This window comes from Galeopterus variegatus, unplaced genomic scaffold, assembly GCF_000696425.1.
Source record: "Galeopterus variegatus unplaced genomic scaffold, G_variegatus-3.0.2 Scaffold7746, whole genome shotgun sequence".
NCBI classification, from domain to species: Eukaryota; Metazoa; Chordata; class Mammalia; order Dermoptera; family Cynocephalidae; genus Galeopterus; species Galeopterus variegatus.
In genome coordinates, this window is record NW_007733857.1 from 317 (window position 1) to 21263 (window position 20947).

Sequence of the window (20947 nt, forward strand, 5' to 3'; positions counted from 1 at the left end):
CATGTCTGATTGCAGGCTTCCAGTCCTCGTGTATCATCTTTATTTTGATTTTGGATGCTCACAACTCTTGGGTGGTCTGATTATCCCCATTTCACAGACAGAAAAACAGGCTCTGAGAAGTGTGGTAAGCTGCTCAGGGTCACATAGCAACCGGCACTGTCAGGAATAGCTGGTGATGGATGCCCTTGCTCGCTCAGAGCCGACAAGGGCGTTAGAGAGCCATGTCTGGGAATCCCACCGCATCTTCACAGCCATGCAGTCTGCAGAAAGCGTGACGATGAAGGTGTCCAGACTTGCTCCAGGGCATCAGGCTGGTGAACTATGGACATGTTGGCTCCTGGGCTCTAAGGCCCCAAATTGGAACACAATGCCTGGAGGGTTTGGAAGGCCCTGGGTGGAAGGAGGAAGCTGAGAGAGCAGCGTTTAAGGCAGCCTGAGCAAGACTGCTTGGGCTCAAATTCTGTCTCCCCCACCCCCTTGGGACCTTAGGCGTGATGCTCAATCCACTTTCTTCATCTGGGAATCAAATAATGATGCAGTCTGGAAGGTCATGATGGTTTGAGGGGACATGAGAGGCACAGGGAGACGGTGCCCAGAGCAGTCCCTGCTGGGCACAAAGGAAGCACTTGGGGCAGCGCCAGCCTGCTCCTGGATGGGCCCGCATGAGATCTTGTTGGAAGAAAGCCATTTAGAATCCACTGGGCCAGATGATCTGCAGCCAGTGTCCCTCAGCTCAGCCTCCCTGATGCTGTGGGCCGGGGCAGGCGGGGGCTGCAGGGACTGGACAGGGCCAGGAAAGTCCCCTTCCCTTTGTGGTGTCTCCCTGCAGCGCCCCGCTCACCTACAAAGATGGCACATCCCTGGCCCTGAGCTGTATAGCTGACTACGGGGCCCCTGTCTTCCCTTACCTCGCTGTGGGGGGGTACAAAGGTAAGCTGGGAAGGCCTGGAAAGGAGCCCAAGGAAGGAGCAGGAATAATAGACAGGGGGGTAGGAGTGGTGATGGGGGTTCCTGCTGCCTGGGGGTGGCCCAACTTTTGCTGGCTGCAGACAGAGCCCCTACTGCCTCCTCTCTCTGCCACCTCCTTCATCTTCTCTCAGCACTGCCCAGGTGCTCTGGTGTTGTGCCTGTGTCCAAAGATCTCGCTTTTGGCTGAAAGAGGAATGTGGGGTATAGGGAGTAAGGCCATGATTCGAATGAGAAAGGGTGGAGTAGGAGAGAGGGGAGGCAGGGGTGCAGCTGAAGAGGGAGGGAGACAGGTGCAGCTGGAAGGAGGAGGGAGACAGTGGTACAGCTGGAGGGCTAGGGAGGCAGGGGAGTAGCTGAAGAGGGAGGCAGGCATGGGTGTAGCTGGAGGTGGGCTGAGCATTGCTTTTCCCAGGAAAGGACTACTCTGAGGCGGAGGCCCTGATCATGACCTTCTCCCTCAACAACTATGCTGCTGGGGACCCCCGCCTGGCCCAGGCCAAGCTCTGGGAGGGGGCCTTCTTGGAGGAGATGCAAGCCTTCCAGCAGAGGACGGCCGGCATGTTCCAGGTCGCATTCATGGCTGAGGTAGGGGCTGTGGGGTCCCAGGCTCCGGTAGTGCAACCCAGGTGGCTTCTGTGTCCCCGTCCTGACCCTGCCCCTTCCTGAGGAACTCTGGACAGTGGCTGCCTGCTCTGAACAGGGTGACTGTGATAGTCATAGTCTTACTGGGGCTCATAGAAGGCCACCTGGCACGGTGAGCCAACACACTGGCAACACCGTGCCAGTGACTGAGCTCTTGAGAGCTGGCCTGGCCAGAGCAAGCAGTCAGGGGGGCTGGTTGGGTGTGTTTGCAGCGCTCTCTGGAGGATGAGATCAACCGTACTACGGCTGAGGACCTGCCCATCTTTGCCGTCAGCTACATTGTCATCTTCCTGTACATCTCCCTGGCCCTAGGCAGCTACTCCAGCTGTAGCCGTGTGCTGGTGAGAGGTGGGAGGATCACAGCCAGGTGGGCTGGCTGAGGGCCCCGGACATCTCCAGCAGGCCTTTTTCTAACACTTTCCTAACCAGAGCACCTCAAAACAGCCATGTGGACACACCCAAAGTGGCTCTCCCAAAGGGTGATGTTTCTTGGAAGTGCTCCGTGTTGAAAGGTCAAGAGCAGTTTTCTGTTCCTTGACATATACCCATTTGTCCAGATATGAAGCTAATATTTAGCACGTCTTGTGATGCGTGCTCAAGGAGGATGTGCAGGCTCACCCATGCCTTTGGGTGCCAGGGGCCTGTCCTCGGGAGGATGGCACTGCAGACGTGAGCTGCTTGCTGCTGTGGGCAGCACCGAGAGGCTTACCTGCTGCCCACTGCCCCCCGGACTGGGGTGGGGGGCCTACCCAGGGAGATGTCCTGGTGGCCAGAAGCCTGAGCCTGGCTGCATTGCAGGTGGACTCCAAGGCCACGCTGGGCCTAGGCGGGGTGGCCATGGTGCTGGGAGCAGTCATGGCTGCCATGGGCTTCTTCTCTTACCTGGGTGTCCCCTCCTCCTTGATCATCCTCCAAGTGGTTCCTTTCCTGGTGCTTGCTGTGGGGGCCGACAACATCTTCATCTTTGTTCTTGAGTACCAGGTAAGAAGGAAGGAGTTCTCCATGGCCCTGACCACCCCCTCCACTCCCAAACCACTCCCCCGCCCCCCACCAGACGGGACTGGTGTGCTGGGCCTTCTTGCAGGCCCTGTCTGTGCGGTGCCACTCATGTTTGCAGTACCTGTAGAACAGAGTGCATTGACTAAGTGCATCCATCCCATCTGTCATGGAACTTGCTTTCTGTTAACCCCGCATGGCGTCGGGTAAATGCTTCCCGTGTTGGCTTGCTAGTGCCATTCCCATCTTTGTGCTTCTCTGCAGCGTTCCATAGGATAATTCCGAGTTGACTTAGCCTCCCTCTGTTGGGGAACATTTAGGGTTCCATGATGCTTGGAACAAGGATGCTATAGATATCCCAAACGTACCAAACATTTCTCTGGTTCAGACACTAGAAGCAACAAGTGTGGCCGTGGAGAGGGTTCCCAGGGTCTGTTCCTGACTTGGGAAGGTCAGGGCAATTCCTCAGGCTTGGCCAAGACTCTGAGCACTTGCCAGCTCCCTGCTGGCCTTTCAAGGATGGCACCGTTGGTGGGCTCTGGACCTTATCCCTGCTGTTCCCACACAGAGGATGCCTCGGAGGCCTGGGGAGCAGCGGGAGGCACACATTGGCCGAGCCCTGAGCAGAGTGGCCCCCAGCATGCTGCTGTGCAGCCTCTCAGAGGCCATCTGCTTCTTCCTAGGTGAGCCTGGGGCGGCCCCTCCCCACCCAGGCGCTGGCCTGCTGGGTTAGTGCCCGAGAATTTTTGGAGTAGAGGATACAGGGCACAGTCCTTTCCCTCTGCACCCTGTCTGTGCAGGTGTCCACTCCACCCCTGAAGCCAGAGTGCCCTGACAGCCCTCTGCTTCCCCACCCCCCAGGAGCCCTGACCCCCATGCCGGCTGTGCGGACCTTCGCCCTGACATCTGGCCTTGCGGTGATCCTCAACTTCCTGTTGCAGATGTCAGCCTTTGTGGCCCTACTCTCCCTGGACAGCAAGAGGCAGGAGGTAAGGACAGCTGGGCCAGGACTGGGGACCTCTGCCTGGAGGGTTTGGGGGACCCCGGGTAGGAGGATCTACCCCTGGGATCCCACCTTGGCTAGGAGGTGGGGTGGCCTCACTGCCACAGAGATGGCCCAGAGAGTGGGGTGGGGAGAAGGACATCGTGCTGGGAGGGGAATACTTGGGCTGCACATTCCCCAATTTCCCACAGAAGAATATTTTCATTTTGGCAATTTTTGGAAATATGCTCAAACCTCCCACAGTACATGAGGTCACAAAATAAATACGAGAAGTTGACAGAAGTTGAGTTATTGGTTCTGTGATGGTGTAAAATTCAAAGATATTTTATCAAGACAGAAAATAAGAGCAATGAAAACAGCACACGGGCATGTACCCATGATGCTGCAATGGCATGGGCCACTTACAGAAGGTGGCACTCCCTACGGCGGGGTGGCAATGGAGGCAGTCCCCAGGAACTGCTCTGGGGCCACCTTGAAGTGCTGCCTCCTCCCTCCAGGCCTCCCAGCAGGATGTCTGCTGCTGCTTCAGGCACCGGGACCTGCCCCCGCCTGGCCAAAGCGAGGGGCTCCTGCTCCGCTTCTTCCACAAGGTCTACGCCCCCTTCCTGCTGCACTGGCTCACCCGCAGGGTCGTGGTGAGTGGGCCGCACACCACCCAAGGCCAGGGGTACTGGGTGGGACCTCACCATGGGGAGATCGGGGTTGAGGGTGGAGAGGTTACCCCAGTCCAGGTGCTGATACTTGGGACTGGCACTCAAGTCTGCCCAACTCCAGAATGTTTCCCATGACATCCCAAACTGGACTCAAATTTGGTGGGAGATGGGAGGCTGTTGGTTGGGCAGGTTCTCATGCAGTACTTCCCTCCTAAGCCATTCCTGTTTCTGGCCCTGTTTGGAGTGAGTCTCTACTTCATGTGCCAGATTAGTGTGGGGCTGGACCAGGAGCTGGCACTGCCCAAGGTGAGCCTGGGCCCTTCCCAATCCTTGGTCCCCTGGGATTTGGGGAGGGGCAACAGCACAGAGCAGGTCGGGGCTGCACGGGCCAGGGGCTTGGCAGGCAGCACAGAATTGCTCACCCCTCAGAGGTGCCCCAGTGCAGCAAGGGAGAGAAGCCACATCCATGCATGAAAAACACAAGAGCTAAGTGACGTCCAGTTTGTTTACTTTTTCTTTTGTGCCCTGTGCCTTTGGGTCATATCCAAGAAATCACTGCCAAATGTAATGTCATGAAGTTTTCCCCTATGTCTCTTCTAAAAGTTTTATAGCTTTAGGTCTTACATTTAGGTCTTTGATCCATTTTAATTTTTGTATATGGTGGTAGGTAAGGGTTCAACTTCATTACTTTGCAAGTAGATATCCAGTTTTCCCAGCACCAGTTCTTGTCCCTTCCATCGAATGGTCTTGCCCCCTTGTCCAAAATCATTTGACCATATATGTGAGGGTTTATTCCTGTGCTCTCTATTGTTCCATTGGTCTCTATGTCTGTCTTTATGCCAGTACCAAACAGTTTTAACTACTGTAGCTTTGTGGTAAATTTTGAAATCAGGAAGTGTGAGTCTTCCAACTTTGTTCTCCTTTATCAAAATTGTACTGGCTATTCAGGTTCCCATATGAATTTTAGGATGAATTTTTCCATTTCTTCAAAAAATGACATTGGTATTTTTTTTTTTTTAAATGACCGGTAAGGGGATCATAACCCTTGACTTGGTGTTGTCAGCATCACGCTCTCCCAAGTGAGCTAATCGGCCATCCCTATATAGGGATCTGAACCCATGGCCTTGGTGTTATCAGCACCACACTCTCCCAAGTGAACCGTGGGCTGGCCCAACATTGGTATTTTGATAGGGATTGTACTGAATCTGTAGATTGCTTTGGGTGTATTGACACCTTAACAATATTATCTTCCAATTCATGAACACAGGATGTCTTTCCATTTATTTATGTTTTCTTTAAATTTTTCAGCAATATTTTGTAGTTTTTGGTGTACAAGTCTTTCACTTGCTTGGTGAAGTTAATTCCCAAGTATTTTATTCTTTTTGATGCACTGTAAATGGAACTGTTTTAATTTCCTTTTCAGATTGTTTATTATTGGCGTATAGTAATACAACTGATTTTTTTGTGACGTGATTTTGTAACTGGCAACTTTGCTGAATTTGTTTATTAGCTCTAACAGTTTATTTATTTATTTTAGTAAAGCCTTTGGGGTTTTCTACATATAAGATCATGTCATCTATGAATGAAGATAACTTTACTTCTTACTTTCCCATTTAGATGCCTTTAATTTCTTCTTCTAGCCTAATTATTCTGACTAGGACTTTCAATACTATGTTGAATAGAAGTGGTGAAAGTAAGCATCCTTGTGTTGTTTCTGATCTTATAGGAAAAGCTTTCATGTTACTCGCCATCAGGTATGATATTTGCCTTGGGTTTTCATTCATGGCCTTTATCACGTTGAGGAAGATCACTATATTCCTAGTTTTTTGAGCATTTTTATTAGGAAAGGATGTTGAATTTTCTTTTCTGCATCAACGGAAATGATCATGTGATTTTTTTTCTTCATTCTACTGTGGTGTAGTACATTAACTGGTTTTCATATGTTGAACCATCCTCACATTCCAGTAATAAATCCAATTTTGTCATGGTGTATAATCCTTTTAATATGCTGTTGAATTCAGTTTGGTGGTATTTTGTTGAGGACTTTTGCATCAGTGTTCATAAGGGATATTGGTTTGTAGTTTTCTTGTAATGTCTTTGTCTGCTTTTGGTATTATGGCAATGCTGGCCTCATACAATGAGTTAGGAAGTGTTCCTTCCTCTGCAATTTTTTTGAAAGAGTTTGATGAGGATTGGGGTTAATTCTTCATTAAATGTTGGTAGAATTCACCAGTGAAGCCATCAAGTCCAGAGCTTTTCTATGTTGGGAAGGCTTTTGTTCCCTCATTCAATCTTCTTCTTCGTTATGGGTCTATTCAGATTTCCCATTTATTCCTGATTCAGTCTTTGTATTTTTTGTGTTTCTAGGATGTGTCCATTTCCTCTATCTGATTTTTATGCATACAATTGTCCTTAGTACTTTCTTATAATCCATTTTATTTCCATGGAATTGGTACTCGTGTCCCCACTTTTAATTCTGATTTTAATAATTTTGAGTCTTTTTTTTCTTTAGTCTACTTAAAGAGTTGTCACTTTTGTTAATCTTTTGGAAGAACCAACTCTTGGTTTTGTTGATTTTCTCTACTGTTTTCCTATTCTCTTTCTTATTTATTCTCTGCTCTAATTTTTATTATTTTCTTCCTCATGCTAGCTTTGGGTTTAGTTTTTTTGTTTTCTTCTAGTTCTTTAATTTGTAAAGCTGGGATGTTGATTTGAAATCTTTTCTTTCTTTCTTTTTTTTTTTTTCAAAAGATGACCGGTAAGGGGATCTTAACCCTTGACTTGGTGTTGTCAGCACCACGCCCACCCAGTGAGCTAACTGGCCATCCCTATACGGGATCTGAACCTGTGGCCTTGGTGTTATCAGCACCGCACTCTCCCGAGTGAGCCACAGGCTGGCCCAAAATCTTTTCTTTTTTAATGGAAGCATTTATAGATATAAATTTCCCCCTCAGTACTACTTTTGCTGCATCCCATAAGTTTTGGTATGTTGTGTTTTCATTTTCATTCATCTCTAAGTATTTTCTTATTTCCCTTGTGATTTCTTCTTTGACCCATTGGTTGTTTATGGGGGTGTTGTATAATATCCACAAATTTGTGAATTTTCCAGTTTTTTCTTCTGTTATTTCTAACTTCATCCCATTGTAGTTGAAGAAGATACTTTCCACTGAGATTTAATATGTGGCCTAACATATGGTCTATCCTTGGGAATGTCTCGTGCACTAGAGAAGAGTGTGTATTCTGTTGTTGGGTAATGTTCTGTGTATGTTAGATGTAGTTGGCTTGTGTTGTTCAAGTATTTCCTTACTTATTTTCTTTCTTTTTTTTTTTTTTGTGATCGGTAAGGGGATCATAACTCTTGGCTTGGTGTCACCCGCACTGTGGTTATTGTGTTGTTCAAGTATTTCCTTACTTATTTTCTTTCTTTTTTTTTTTTTTTTGTGATCGGTAAGGGGATCATAACTCTTGGCTTGGTGTCACCCGCACTGCGCTCAGCCAGTGAGCGCACCGGCCATCCCTATATAGGATCTGAACCTGCGGCCTCGGCGCGCCCAGCGCCGCTGCGATCCCAGCACTGCACTCTCCCAAGTGAGCCATGGGGTCGGCCCTCCTTACTTATTTTCTATTCTCGGCGCGCCCAGCGCCGCTGCAATCCCAGCACTGCACTCTCCCAAGTGAGCCATGGGGTCGGCCCTCCTTACTTATTTTCTATTTTGTTGTCTTATCTATTACTGAGAGTGGCATAATGAACTCGCCAATTATTACTGCAGAACTGTATATTTCTCCTGTCAATTTTGTAAATTTTTGCTTCAGATATTTTGATGGTCTATTACTGGGCACATAGATGTTTATAATTGTTATGTCTTTTTGCTGTGTTGAAACTTTTACTAATATATAATGTCCTTTGTCTCTTGTAAGCTTTTTGATTTGAAGTTTATTTTGTCTGATATTAGTATGGTTACCTCTACTCTCTTTTGGTTACTATTTGCATGGGATATCTTTTTGCATTCTTTTACTTTTAAACCATTTCTGTATTTGAATGTAAAGTGAGTCTCTTGTAGACAGCATATAGTTAGATCATGTATTTTTTATCCATTCTGTCAATCTTTGTCCTTTAGAGATTAGAGAGTTAAACCTATTTACATTTAGGTTAATTACTGATAAGGAGAGATTTACTTCTCTCGTTTTGCTATTTGTTTTCTATATGCTTGATAGCCTTTTGTCTCTTATTTCCTGCATTACTGACTTTTGTGTTTATTTTTAGTAGTGAAACTTTAAATTCCCTTCTCATTTCTTTTTGTGTACGTTCTATAGCTTAGCTTCAACAGCATATAAAAACTCTGCTCCTATACAGCTCCATCTCACACCCTTTCAGTTTTTGATGTCACAAAATTACATCTTTATACATTATGTATCCAAAAACATAGACTAATGATTGTTTTTATGCATTAGCCTCTTAAATCATGTAGAAAACAAAAAGTGGAGTTAAAAACCAAAGTTATAATAATATTAGCTTTTATAATTGTCCGTTTATTTACCTGTTTCAAGAATCTTTATTTCTTTATACATCTTTGATTTACTGTCTAGTGTCCTTTCATTTCAACCCACAGGACTCCCTCTATCATTTATTGCAGGGAAGGTCTAGTGGTAACAAACTCCTTCAGCTTTTGTTTACCTAGGAATGTCTTAGTTTCTTCCTCATTTCTGAAGGACAGTTTTGCTGGAAATAGGATTCTTGGTTGACATTTTTTTCCTTTAGCACTTTGAATACACAAATCCACTGCCTTCTGGCCTTCACAGTTTCTGATGAGAAATATGCTGATAATCTTATTGAGGATCCTTTGTACGTGATGAGTTGCTTCTCTCTTGTTGCTTCCAAGATTCTCTTTTGTCTTTGTCTCTTGACAGTTGGATTGTAATGTGCCTTGGTGTGGGTCTCTGAGTTTATCCTATTGGAGTTTTCTGAGTTTCTTGGATGTTTATATTCATTTCTTTCATCAAACATGGGGAGTTTTTGGCCATTATTTCTTCAAATAGTTTCTCTGCCTATTTCTCTCTTTTCCTTCTGGAATTCCCACAATAAGTATGTTAGTCCACTTGATGATGTCTCAATGGTCACTTAGGCTCTGCTCTGTTCACTTTTCTTCTTTCTTTCTGTTCCTCAGACTTGATAATTTCAATGGTCTTACCTTCAGTTTGCTAATTATTTCTTCTGACTGCCCAATTCTGCTTTTGAATTCCTCTAGTGAATTTTTCACTTGAGTTATTGTACTTTCCAGCTCCAGAATGGCTTTTTGGTTCCTTTTTAGGTTTTCTCTTTATTGGTATTTTCATTTTGTTCATAAATCATTTTCTTGACTGTCTATGTCTTATTTTAACTCTTTGTGCAACTTTAAGACAGATGTTTTAAAGTCTTTGTCTAGTAAATTTGCTATCTGATCTTTCTCAGGAACAGTTTCTGTCAAATAATTTTTTTCCTTTGAATGGGCCATATTTCCTTTTTTTGTATGTTTTTGATTTTTTCTTTTACTTTTTTATTCTTTTGTACTCTGTGTGATTTTAGGTGGTTGTTATTTTTTTTTAAAGATGACCAGTACGGGGATCTTAACCCTTGACTTGGTGTTGACAGCACCACACTCTCCGAAGTGAGTGAATTGGCCATCACTATATAGGGATCTGAACCCATGGCCTTGGTGTTATCAGCATCACACTCTCCCAAGTGAGCCATGGGCTGGCCCTGTTATTGTTGAAAAATGTACAGTTGAGTCTTATAATGTTGTAACTCCAGAGATCAGATTCTCCCCCTTCTCCAGGGTTTGCTTTATTTTGCTTTATTTACTGTTGATGTGCTTGGGATCAGCCTGAGGTGTAAAATTAATGTCTCATCAGGTCTTTTCTGAGCCTGCACCTCTCTCTGGGCATTTGTGGTGATTCCCCTGTATTTCTGGATGCTTTTGAATGTCCTAATCCTTAAATGTATGACTCCCAAAAAGAGAAAAAGGGGAAATGAAGGGAGAGAAACAGATGCTTACCCTTTAAATCTCCTGGAAGTCACTTTAGCCAGAGGTGGGGGGTTGCAAGAAGGGTACTGGGAGTTCCAATCATCATGGCTGCCTGCCCATGTGTCTTCATCACCAAGATCAGAAGCAGCAATCAGTGATCAGAACTCAGATCCTTGATATTTGGAAGACAGAGTCCTTATTGCCTACCCTGCCTCCTGCAAGCCATGTGCAAGCTGCTCCTGGAATGCATGTATGACTGCATTCCTTCAGGTTGGGAGTGGGGAATGGGTAGCTGCTACTGTACTAAAAGCTGAAATTGACCACAATTAACCACAATTTACCACTCAAGCCTTATACTGGATGCTCCCAGCCCTTAGTATACTCCAGAGTTCCTAAACAGTGACATCGGACAGCTTCTGCCAGTGTGATTGTTATCTAGATGGGGAAACAGATTCCTGGTGCTTCCTACTCCACCATTTTCCCTGATGTCACTCTGAGGTTTTATGTCATAGAAGGGAACAGAACATGAAGATGCCTGGTGCATGGTCTTGACAGTGTGCACATGGACATTTACATGTGCAGGCAAATATGGGTTATGGTCACAGGTCAGCTTATTAGACTGTGGCTGTGGAAAATTGGGGATGATAGGAAGGGTTAAAAGTATAATGCATGTTCGTGTGTTTGTTAATGTGTTCACACAGGGTGATATGTATTGCTCTGTGCTTGCAACCTCCATGAGTGTACTTCTGTGTGTGCACCTATGATTATACTTGTATGTGTGAAACTTGAAGCATGTATATCTGTGGGTACACCTAAAACCACGTACCTTTGTAATTGCACTGTGTACATCTGTGAGAATACCTCTGAGCATGTTCGTCTGTGCTTGTCCCTCTTTGTATGTACCTTATGTATGACCTCTGAGTATGTCCCTTTGTCTATACCTTGTTTGTATGCTTCTGTGCATGTACTTCCATGCAAAAACCTCTGAGCATGTACCTCAGAGCATGTAAATCCATGTATACCTCTGTGTGTACCTCTAAGTGTGCACCACTGTACATACCTCTGTGTACCTCTGAGCATGTACCTCCAAGCATGTACCTCTGAGCATATACCTCTGAGCATGTACTTCTGAATGTGTACCTCTGAACATGTACCTCTGAGAATGTACTTCTGTGTGTGTACCTCTATGTGGGTACCTTGGAGAATGGACCTCTCAGCATGTGTACCTTTGTGAGTGTGAGCTAGTGTGAGCCCTTTAGGAGTGTGTATGGCCTCCCAAGGCTCACTGACGCTCCTCTGCTCTCAGGACTCGTACCTGCTCGACTATTTCGTCTTCCTGAACCACTACTTTGAGGTAGGGGCCCCAGTGTACTTTGTCACCACCTCGGGCTACAACTTCTCCAGTGAGGCAGGCATGAATGCCATCTGCTCCAGTGCAGGCTGCAATAACTACTCCTTAACCCAGAAGATCCAGTATGCCACTGAGTTTCCTGAGGAGTGAGTGCCTGGCCCACCTAGGCCCCTGGCCTGCTCCTTGTGTCCTCCAGTCCCCTCTTCCTGCTTGCTCTACCCCTGCCCCTGCCCTGCTGTCCACCTGCTGCTATATGTCTAGGGAGGCCCAGCATGGGGGTTGGGCCACAGGAAGGGTCCACCCTCACCTGGCTGGTCCTGCCCCTGACTCCCCCGGATCTCAGGTCCTACCTGGCCATCCCCGCCTCCTCCTGGGTGGATGACTTCATTGACTGGCTGACCCCATCCTCCTGCTGCCGCCTTTACACCTCTGGCCCCAATAAGGATGAGTTCTGCCCTTCGACCGTCAGTGAGTGTGGGGCCTCGGTATTCATTCCACCACAGCTTGGGGAAACTGAGGCAAGAGAGAGGACTGGCGAGGCTTGTGCAACCCCCCCGTCCCTACTGCAGGGCCCGGTGCAGGGAGTGGGCTGGGCCTCAGAGCAGCAGCTCTGTGAGGAACGTGTGTTGTGGCTGTGCTGGGCCACCAGGCATCCTCACACTCATGCTCCTTCTGTGTTATGCCCGCACTTGCGGGGCATGTGGCACTTGAGGGCAGTGGGACATCAGGTGTGGGAAGCTGAGGTTGGCATGTGGCCCTGCCACTGGAGCAGCTGTATTTGTAGGTGGAGTGAGAGGCTCCTGTGGGGCTCGTTTCTCTGCCCCAAACTTCCCTTCCCCACCTGTCCATAGGTGTTGGTAGTTTCTGTAACTAAGAGGGGAACTTCTCCCCAGTTAGAGACAACAAGTGGAAATCTCCCTAGAAGTGACTCATGCAGGTGGGAATGCCTGGGGGTACCTTTGATGGGAGTGGAGAAGGGGGACAGAGCAGGAGCTGCCTGGCCCTGGGGGGCCACTGCCCAGAGCCCTATCTGCAGGCTTCTTCAACTGCTTAAAGTACTGCATGAGCTACACAGCCAACCCTGTGCGACCCTCAGTGGAGCAGTTCCACAAGTATCTTCCCTGGTTCCTGAGCGACCCACCCAACATCAACTGTCCCAAAGGGTAGGTTCAGGAGGGGCTTCTGCTGGGAAGTGTGGATGTGTGGGCCCCAGGAGGAGGAGAACACAGAGGGGCAGGAAGAGACCATGAGGGGCATCTCTAGGGTGGCTATTGGCCGGACAGATAGGAGGAGGCTGGTCCCTGGCTAAGCTTTTACTATGGTGTCTCCTTGCAGTGGCCTGGCAGCATACAACACCTCTGTGGATTTGGGCACAGATGGCCAGGTTTTAGGTAAGCATGGCCTTACCTGGAGTGAGGGACCAAAGACTTTGAGGGCCCCTAAGAATCCCAGGGAACTGCCTCTCCTCATCTCGCATCTTTTCTTCCCTCTCCTTTGTGGGGGGCTTCTAACTACCCGGGCCCTGTCAGCAGGGATCCTGTCTCCCAACTCCACGTCCTGAGACTTCACCCCTTCTCCCACCCCGAAGTCCATGGTCAGCATGCAATACGTGGAATTCTCTCAGCAGTTGATGCCATACTCGGGAGCCACCCACCCCAAGCTGAGCACCTTTTCTCATACAAGTCAGACCCAGAGTCAGCAATGGGCAGCTGACTAAATGCATTAGGAGGCCCTGGTGCAGCGGAATCCAGCAGCCTCGAAAAGTAGTGAGGGAGGTGAAGCCAGACTGCTAGCAGAAAGCACTCACAACGTGTGGCCAGTTTAACACAGCAGACAGCAGAACAAGGCAGCGTCTGCACGAAGGGGCTGGCCTCTGTGCACACGTGTTTGACGTGGGGACTCTGGTGGAGCTGGTGCTGGAGATGGGCCTGGGGGTGGGTGGTGGATGGGGAAGCTTCTGATGGATTCTTTTCCTTTGTACTGAAATAATCCACAGTTTGAGTTATTAGGAACAAACTGACTGAGGGTGATGCTCGCCCCACCCTCCTAGATAAATTTTCTGTGAAGTTCCCATCTTCCAGGAGGGGTAGCTCATCCCATCCCGCCCTGGCCCTGGTCCCTGGGTATCACAGGCTATGCAGGGCAAGTATGGCGGGGCTGGTGTGGACAGACAGTAGTGGTGTCTCAGTAAGGGACAGAGGAGCAGGCTGTGGAGGGAGCAGATGGGGACGCCAACCCCCATGACCTGGGGCAGGTCTGCACCTACCTCTGGACTTAGTCTCTTCACGTGTCACTAGGTTAGTCTATAGCAGTGCTTCTCAAAGTGGGGTCCACTGGCCAGCAGCATCAGCATCACCTGGAAATTGATTGAAACGCCAGTTTCTAGGCCTCACATGAGACCTGCTAGATCTGAATTTCTGGGTTGGGGTGGCTGTGTTAACTGACTTCTAGGTGGTTCAGAGGCCTGGCAGAGGCTCTTCAGGCACCTATCCTGATCTAAGGATCATTCTGATCTCAGGTTGTATGTGTCCAAGAGCATTTCTCTTGTCCTTCTTTCTCCACATGTACATAGCTCTACTGTTTTGTTTCCTGATACACATGCTCCTTGTACACAATGAAGAAATAATCTTTTTTTTTTTTTTCCTTTTTTTTGTCTTTTTTACTGACCGGTAACGGGATCGCAACCCTCAGTGTTGCGCCCGCACCGCGCTCAGCCAGTGAGCGGGAACCAGTCTCCACATGGGATCCGAACCCTCGGCGGGAGTGCCGCCACGCTTCCCAAGTGGCGCACTCTCCAGTGCACCACCGGGCCGGCCCTGAAGAAATAATCTTTATTGTGCTTGCCCAGCAGGAGCCCTAAGCCACAGTGCTAACAATTCGACTGTGTTCATTTTTCTGTCTTCCTTTTAGTTTTTTCTTTTAGGAATATACAAACTTGAAAACTATGTTAATTTTAAAAAATCCAATACACATTTTGAAACCATAGAGAGAAGAATTTGGGTTCACCAGGGAGATCTCTTTAGGCTCCATCTGTCAAAGGTCATGCTGGATGCAGGTCTCTCACCACAGCAGGACCAGCTACAGAGTGTGGTGCTGGTGCAAAATGAAAATCCTGGCCACCTGCACAGACTTTACTAAGAATTTCAAATGGAAGTGGCAGAGCCCTGAACCCAGCCTGGTCACACGCCCATGCCACTGTCCCTAGGGCATTCTGAGGGTGTCCTGGGGCAGGCTCTAACCTTTGTGTTTCCCTTCCCCATGTCCTATGGCCGCCCAGCTTCCCGGTTCATGGCTTACCACACGCCCCTGAAGAACTCACAGGATTACACGAAAGCTCTGCGGGCAGCTCGGGAGCTGGCAACCAACATCACTGCTGACCTGAGGAAGGTGCCGGGGACAGACCCGGCCTTTGAGGTCTTCCCCTACACGTGAGGACCTGGTGGCCGGGCCGAAGGGAGGTGGGAGTGACTTCCAGGAACAGGAGGTTAGGGCTGTGGGCTTGTAAGGGATTGCATGAGACAAGGGCCAGCTTTGGCTCAGAAGGCTCCGGCTGCCACCTGGGACCTGCGCATTTCTCACTCTGGTCCCCAACATATGCCTTTCTGAGTCCCAGTGTCCTCCTTCTGAAATGGGGTGTCCTGCCCACCTTAAGACCTGCGAGGCCTGCACTTGTGGTCACACTCTGCATTCTGGCAGGATCTCTAACGTATTCTACGAGCAGTACCTGACCGTGCTCCCCGAGGGGCTCTTCACGCTCAGCCTCTGCCTCGTGCCCACCTTCGCCGTCTGCTGCCTCCTGCTGGGCATGGACCTGCGCTCTGGCCTCCTCAACCTCATCTCCATCGTCATGATACTTGTGGACACCGTTGGCTTCATGGCCCTGGCGGGCATCAGTTACAATGCCGTGTCCCTCATCAACCTGGTCTCGGTAACCTGCCAGACACAAGCACCAGGTGGCCCCTGGAGGGGCGGTTGGGGATCCAGCCTCATAGGACAGTGCCAGTTATGTCTAGAATCCAGACACCTGCCCCGCTGGTCCCAGTAGTGACCTCGTCTCCTGGCTCCTTCCCTGCCTCTGCCTTTCTCTGCTGAAGCCCCCTTTCTGCCTCAGGCGGTGGGCATGTCTGTGGAGTTTGTGTCCCACATCACCCGCTCCTTTGCCATCAGCACCAAGCCCACTCGGCTGGAGAGGGCCAAGGAAGCCACCATCTCCATGGGTAGTGCTGTAAGTGGGGTAGGGTGGGCTTCCCTGTGCCCTGCCTGACACCCTCTGCCCGATCTGACACTCTGTAGCCCGCTTGACACCCTGTCCCGCCTGATGCTCTGTGCCCCATCTGATGCCCTCTGTCCCTCCTGATCACCTGTGCCCCGTCTGACAGCTTGCTGTAACCTCCTAGGTATTCGCGGGGGTGGCCATGACCAACCTGCCCGGCATCCTTGTCCTGGGCCTTGCCAAGGCCCAGCTTATTCAGATCTTCTTCTTCCGCCTCAACCTCCTGATCACCCTGCTGGGCCTGCTGCACGGCCTGGTCTTCCTGCCAGTCATTCTCAGCTACCTGGGTGAGTGCCCAGGCCAGCTCCTGCCAGCCTGCTGTGGTTATGATGATAACCACGACAACCGTGCATGTGCACCACAAAAACTCAGGGAGTGCAAATGTCAGAAGCACTCACGAAGCCAAGACCATGACCACATGGCACTTCCTGTTCTGGAAGCTGCTGTTGTTCACTTAATATATTGTGAACATCTTTCTTTGTCAGCGGATGTGTGTCTCACGTGGCCCTATGAATCTCTACTGCACCAGTGCTGGACTTTTAAGCATGACCTTTAGCAAGAAATATATTTTATGCTGAGAGGTGATGCGCATGGGTGCACACACACACATATAACTAAAACAAATGTTCTGCAAAATAATACTTGCCCTTACCACATGTGAAGCATCCTGATATTTTCGGTTCTATTCTATCTTTAATTTTAAAAATGTTGGTGTTAATCTACTGGGTTGATTTCATGACTCATTAATGGGAGGTGATTTGTAGTTTGAAAATGCCACCCTGTTGTTTGGTTCCACTAATTTAACTAGCTCCCAAGTGGTGGACATCAGACTACTTCTGACTTTCCACTATTATTGCCAGTGCTGCAGTGAACAACCTTGTGGCTGAATCTCTGACCTCATCCTCCAACATTTTCTTAGAGAAAGTCCATGAACGGCTATTGTTAATACCAGCTGTCAATACCCTGCAGAACAGTTTTGCCTTTTAAACTTACACTAGCAGTGTGCATAAGTGTCCATTTCCCTGTACCCTTGGGTCGTTGAATGTGACCATTAAAAATCTCCCCCCGCAGAGATTTAAACTGAGCTCCCAGGACAAGGGCACTTCTGGCTCTCGGGGTGGGTGAACTGGGATTTCAATTTTACCCCTCACCAGACTGTAATAATAATAGAATAACATCACATTTACAGAAGGGTGTGTTTGTGCATCAACACACGTGTCCTCAATTCCTTTCCCACCCCTAGAGGAAGGTATTGTTGTCATCCCCATTTTATAGATGAGGAAACTGAGACACCTGCCCCGGGTCACAGACCTGGGAACCTACACAGCTCCAGCATTCCTGAGACATGGCAGTCTCTTTAGGGATTTCCTGACCCTCTTTGGAAGAGGAGAGTTTGTGTATTGGGCATGGCGGGTGAGACACAAGAGAGGGGCAATGAGGGGCAGCCCTGGGGTCTTCTTGGATGAGGGGAGCCCAGCGCCTAGGAGCTGCAGGTGGTGGCTGCTCCTTGGAAGTTCCCAGATTGCCTGGGGGAAGTGGGGACAAGGAGCTTACAGATCTGGCCCCCCCTACAGAGTGGCCAGGACCTCCTGAAGCTTGGGCCATGTAAGCATGACTCAGAAAGGCATGTGGTGAGCACAGAGTCCCCAAGGGACTTCTGTGCCCTGAGTTTGTTGTAGAGTGAGGAACAGCTTCTGTTGGCTGCAGATGTCAGCACAGGGAGTCCCAGGAGGAGTGGGAGAGAGAGGCAGTCACAAGTCCTTGGGGCGGTCTCAGGGCTTTCCCTGAGAGAGCACGCCCACAGAGGCAGCCAGGTATAAATGCCAGCTGAAGCAGCTACTGGTTTGGGGGACAGAGTAGAGCAAGTGCGCGGGAGGTGCAGATGGAGGTTGGGGGTTCAGCCTTCGCTCTCTAGACATCCCCCTGCCTGCTCCTCTGATTCTGGTCCTCTGTCACTGTCTCTCTGCAGGGCCTGATGTCAACCCAGCTCTGATGCTGGAGGTGAAGTGGGCAGAGGAGGCGACAGCGGCCAGGGCAGCCTCCTGCTTGAAGCACCCCTCCCCGTCCTGCACAACCAACACCTATGTCAACCACGGCTTTGACCATCCTGTCAAGGGCGCTGGTGCCATCAGTGGCTCTTTGCCCAACAATGGGAAGGAGCTCTGATGAAGCCAGAGCCCCCGTTCAGGCTCTGTGGCCCTGAACACAGAGGCCATGAGGGTCTTCCCTGTAGCTGTGCCTTGACCCACCCCCTCCTCAGGGCCTGAAGGAGACTGTTCCCATGAGACTACCTGGCACTGGAGGATGGCACACCCTCTGGCCACAAGGCATCCAGGCAGCACCACCCGTAGCTTCCCCGGTTTCCAAGTCACTCGGACCTCATCAGCTTGAGCTTGCTTCTGCTTCTGGGCTCTGGATCTCAGAGCTGCCAGGAACAGACACACTCTGCACTGGTCCCAGACTCCGGCTCTTCCTTGATGCCTGCTTCTCATCTCACTTTTCCCTTCTCCTGTCAAAAAAGTCTCAATTCCATGTCCATAAGTCCTTAACACTCACCAGTGTCCCTGAGAACAGAGAGTGACCCCCATCCTGGCTGTGATCCTGCAGGAAACCAAGGAGAGGCAGAGGCTCAGGCCAGAGCCAGGGCTGGGAGGCTAGCTAACAGCCACCCCATCCAGGGTGCACCTGCAGATCTGTCATCTCCAGTCCTCTCTGGTGAGGGAAGGCCCTGGGAGGATGTCCTCATAAATACTCTGGTCATGATTGGCCTCACCTGGAAAGTGGTATTTGGTTTGGTCTCTAGCTCCATCAATTACTAAGGCTGTTGCTGCTAAACAAACCACTTGCATGTCTGAAGGCTGGGAGCCCTCGGGGTCAGGCCGGGCCTCCCACCTCCATCTCATGCATGGAGCACTGGTCTGTTAGCCTTAAACCAGCCCAACCTGAGCCTCTGTAGAGAACTCTCCAGAAGCCTAAACTCTCCAGAGGAGAGGAAGAAGCCTTGCTCTGGGATGTGCACTTGGGTGCCTAATAAATATCTGTTGAGCAGAAATAGTGTTTTATGTTACATGTCCTACTCTGGCTGCCTCTGGGTTCAAGATAATTTTTGTAAATGACACAAATTATACTTGTGTGGGAGAGTGATTTATGGAGATATTTTAGATTGTGTTTTGTTCTGTTTCCCCTCCCTCTTCTCAAGAAAGTAGCCAGGTGGTTGTGTGCCCTTGCCTTACAGGTGCCTTTGAGGAGTCGGAGTAACTTCCCCTCAGACTGGGCGGGCACAGAGCCTAGGAGTCAGCTGCGAGCAGGATGTGCAGCTTGTCCCTTTCCAGGGCCAGTCTATGAGGGAGGCAACACCTGGGTCACCTGCCAGAGAACCTGCAGTGCATTTAGTGAGGGAGCCTCACTATGCAAACTACCAGCTTCCAGGAAGGTCCCTTGCCACAACAGTGGATGAAAATGTCAAGGAATATTCCAGACCCCCTGGAGCCTTTCTGGGAGCCCCTGGGTCCAGCCCTTGTGTGGCTGAGATGCTGCTGTGGCTTCCTATGCTCAGAGGGCCTGTTAACATGTGAAAGGAGGACAAGATAAAGGGGGTAGAAAGGAGCTAGCATTTCTGGAACCTACTATTTACTCTCTGGTCCTCACAAGAGCCCTGTGTACCAGGCACCAGTAGCCCTCCTTTGGGATGGTCGCTGGCTGGCCAGGATGGACAGGAGATCTGGTAAAGGGAGAGTTACCAGGGAACAGAGACTGAGGAGAAATCACACAAATCACCCTGTACAAACTCCACAGATGCAGGATAGACAAACAGATCTGAGGAACAAAACAGCTTCCAATAACAGTGACATTTCATAACCAGAGGAAAGGACAGACCATTCAGTAACTGCTGTGGGAGCAGTTAGCAAATCATTTGGATCAAAATAAAGTGATATCTATGCCTTGCACCCTATACAAAAACAAAAGTACAGATAGACTAAAGAGCTAAACATAAAAGTGAAACTCTACAACTATTAGAAGAGAACACAGAAGAGTATGTTAAAATCTTGGGGTAAGAAAAGTTTCCTAAATACAGGGTCCAGAAGCCATAAAGGTAATGACTAAAGGTTTGATTACATAACAATTAAAAATTTCTGTAAACACACAAACACGAACAAAAAAATATATTAAAGAATTTGAAAGACACGAGTTGGAAAAAATATTTGCAAGATGTTTAACAGCAAAGGATTAAAATCAAGAATTTCAAAAGAGAGCAAGTGGTGGGCTCCGTTACGTGGCTAATTCTTGCACTGAAAACAACAAAATTTCTGGCTAAAATAAATCTTGGTCATAGTATTATGTAAGTCATGTGCCATAAAATGACATCATGTTTTGGTCAATGACAGACTGTATATATGACGGTGGTTGGAGCAATGGGCTATACCATATAGCCTACGTGTGTAGTATGTTATATCATCTAGGTTTGTGTAAGTGCACTCCATGATGTTTGCACAATGATAAAAATACCTAACGATGCATTTTTCAGAACATATCCCCATTGTTAAGTGACCCATGACTACATATGTATACACATACACATACATGCACATACTTGTACATATTAGGTGAATACAAGTTTAGAATTGTTTTATCTTTATGGTAAATTGAAATTTTTATAGTTATGAAGTGTCTATAAAAATGTCCCTCTATCATTTTTTCAACCTTATAATGTTATTATACAAACATACATATATACATATGTACACACACACACACACACAAAAACAATTGTCCCTCAGTATCTGTGGGGAATTGGTTCAGACCTCCAGTGGACACCAAAATTTGCAGATGCTCAAATCCCTAATATAAAATGGTATTGTATTTGCATATAACCTGTGCATACATATATATGTATATTTAAATTTAATTAATTAATTAATTAATTAAATTATTTTCTGATATACAATGTGGTTGATTATTGTTGCCCATTACCGAAACCCCCCTCCCTCCTTCCTCTCCCCCTCCCACCCAACAATGTCCTTTCTGTTTGCTTGTCGTACCAACTTCAAGGAATTGTAG

At 48.5% G+C, this 20947-nt stretch overlaps 1 protein-coding gene across 1 annotated transcript; it reads left to right on the forward strand.

Moving 5' to 3' along the window:
* Positions 1 to 277: 277 nt before the first annotated feature.
* LOC103607828 (Niemann-Pick C1-like protein 1) lies at positions 278 to 18941 on the forward strand. Its single transcript, XM_008592296.1, has 18 exons — positions 278 to 283; positions 765 to 930; positions 1382 to 1554; positions 1824 to 1952; positions 2410 to 2592; positions 3176 to 3290; positions 3469 to 3596; positions 4108 to 4245; positions 4480 to 4569; positions 11572 to 11762; positions 11960 to 12084; positions 12653 to 12779; positions 12952 to 13007; positions 14894 to 15044; positions 15313 to 15544; positions 15728 to 15841; positions 16014 to 16176; positions 17859 to 18941. The coding sequence occupies exons 1-18, from the start codon at positions 278 to 280 to the stop codon at positions 18053 to 18055; spliced, it is 2484 nt and encodes an 827-aa protein (XP_008590518.1). The 3' UTR covers positions 18056 to 18941.
* Positions 18942 to 20947: the final 2006 nt, after the last annotated feature.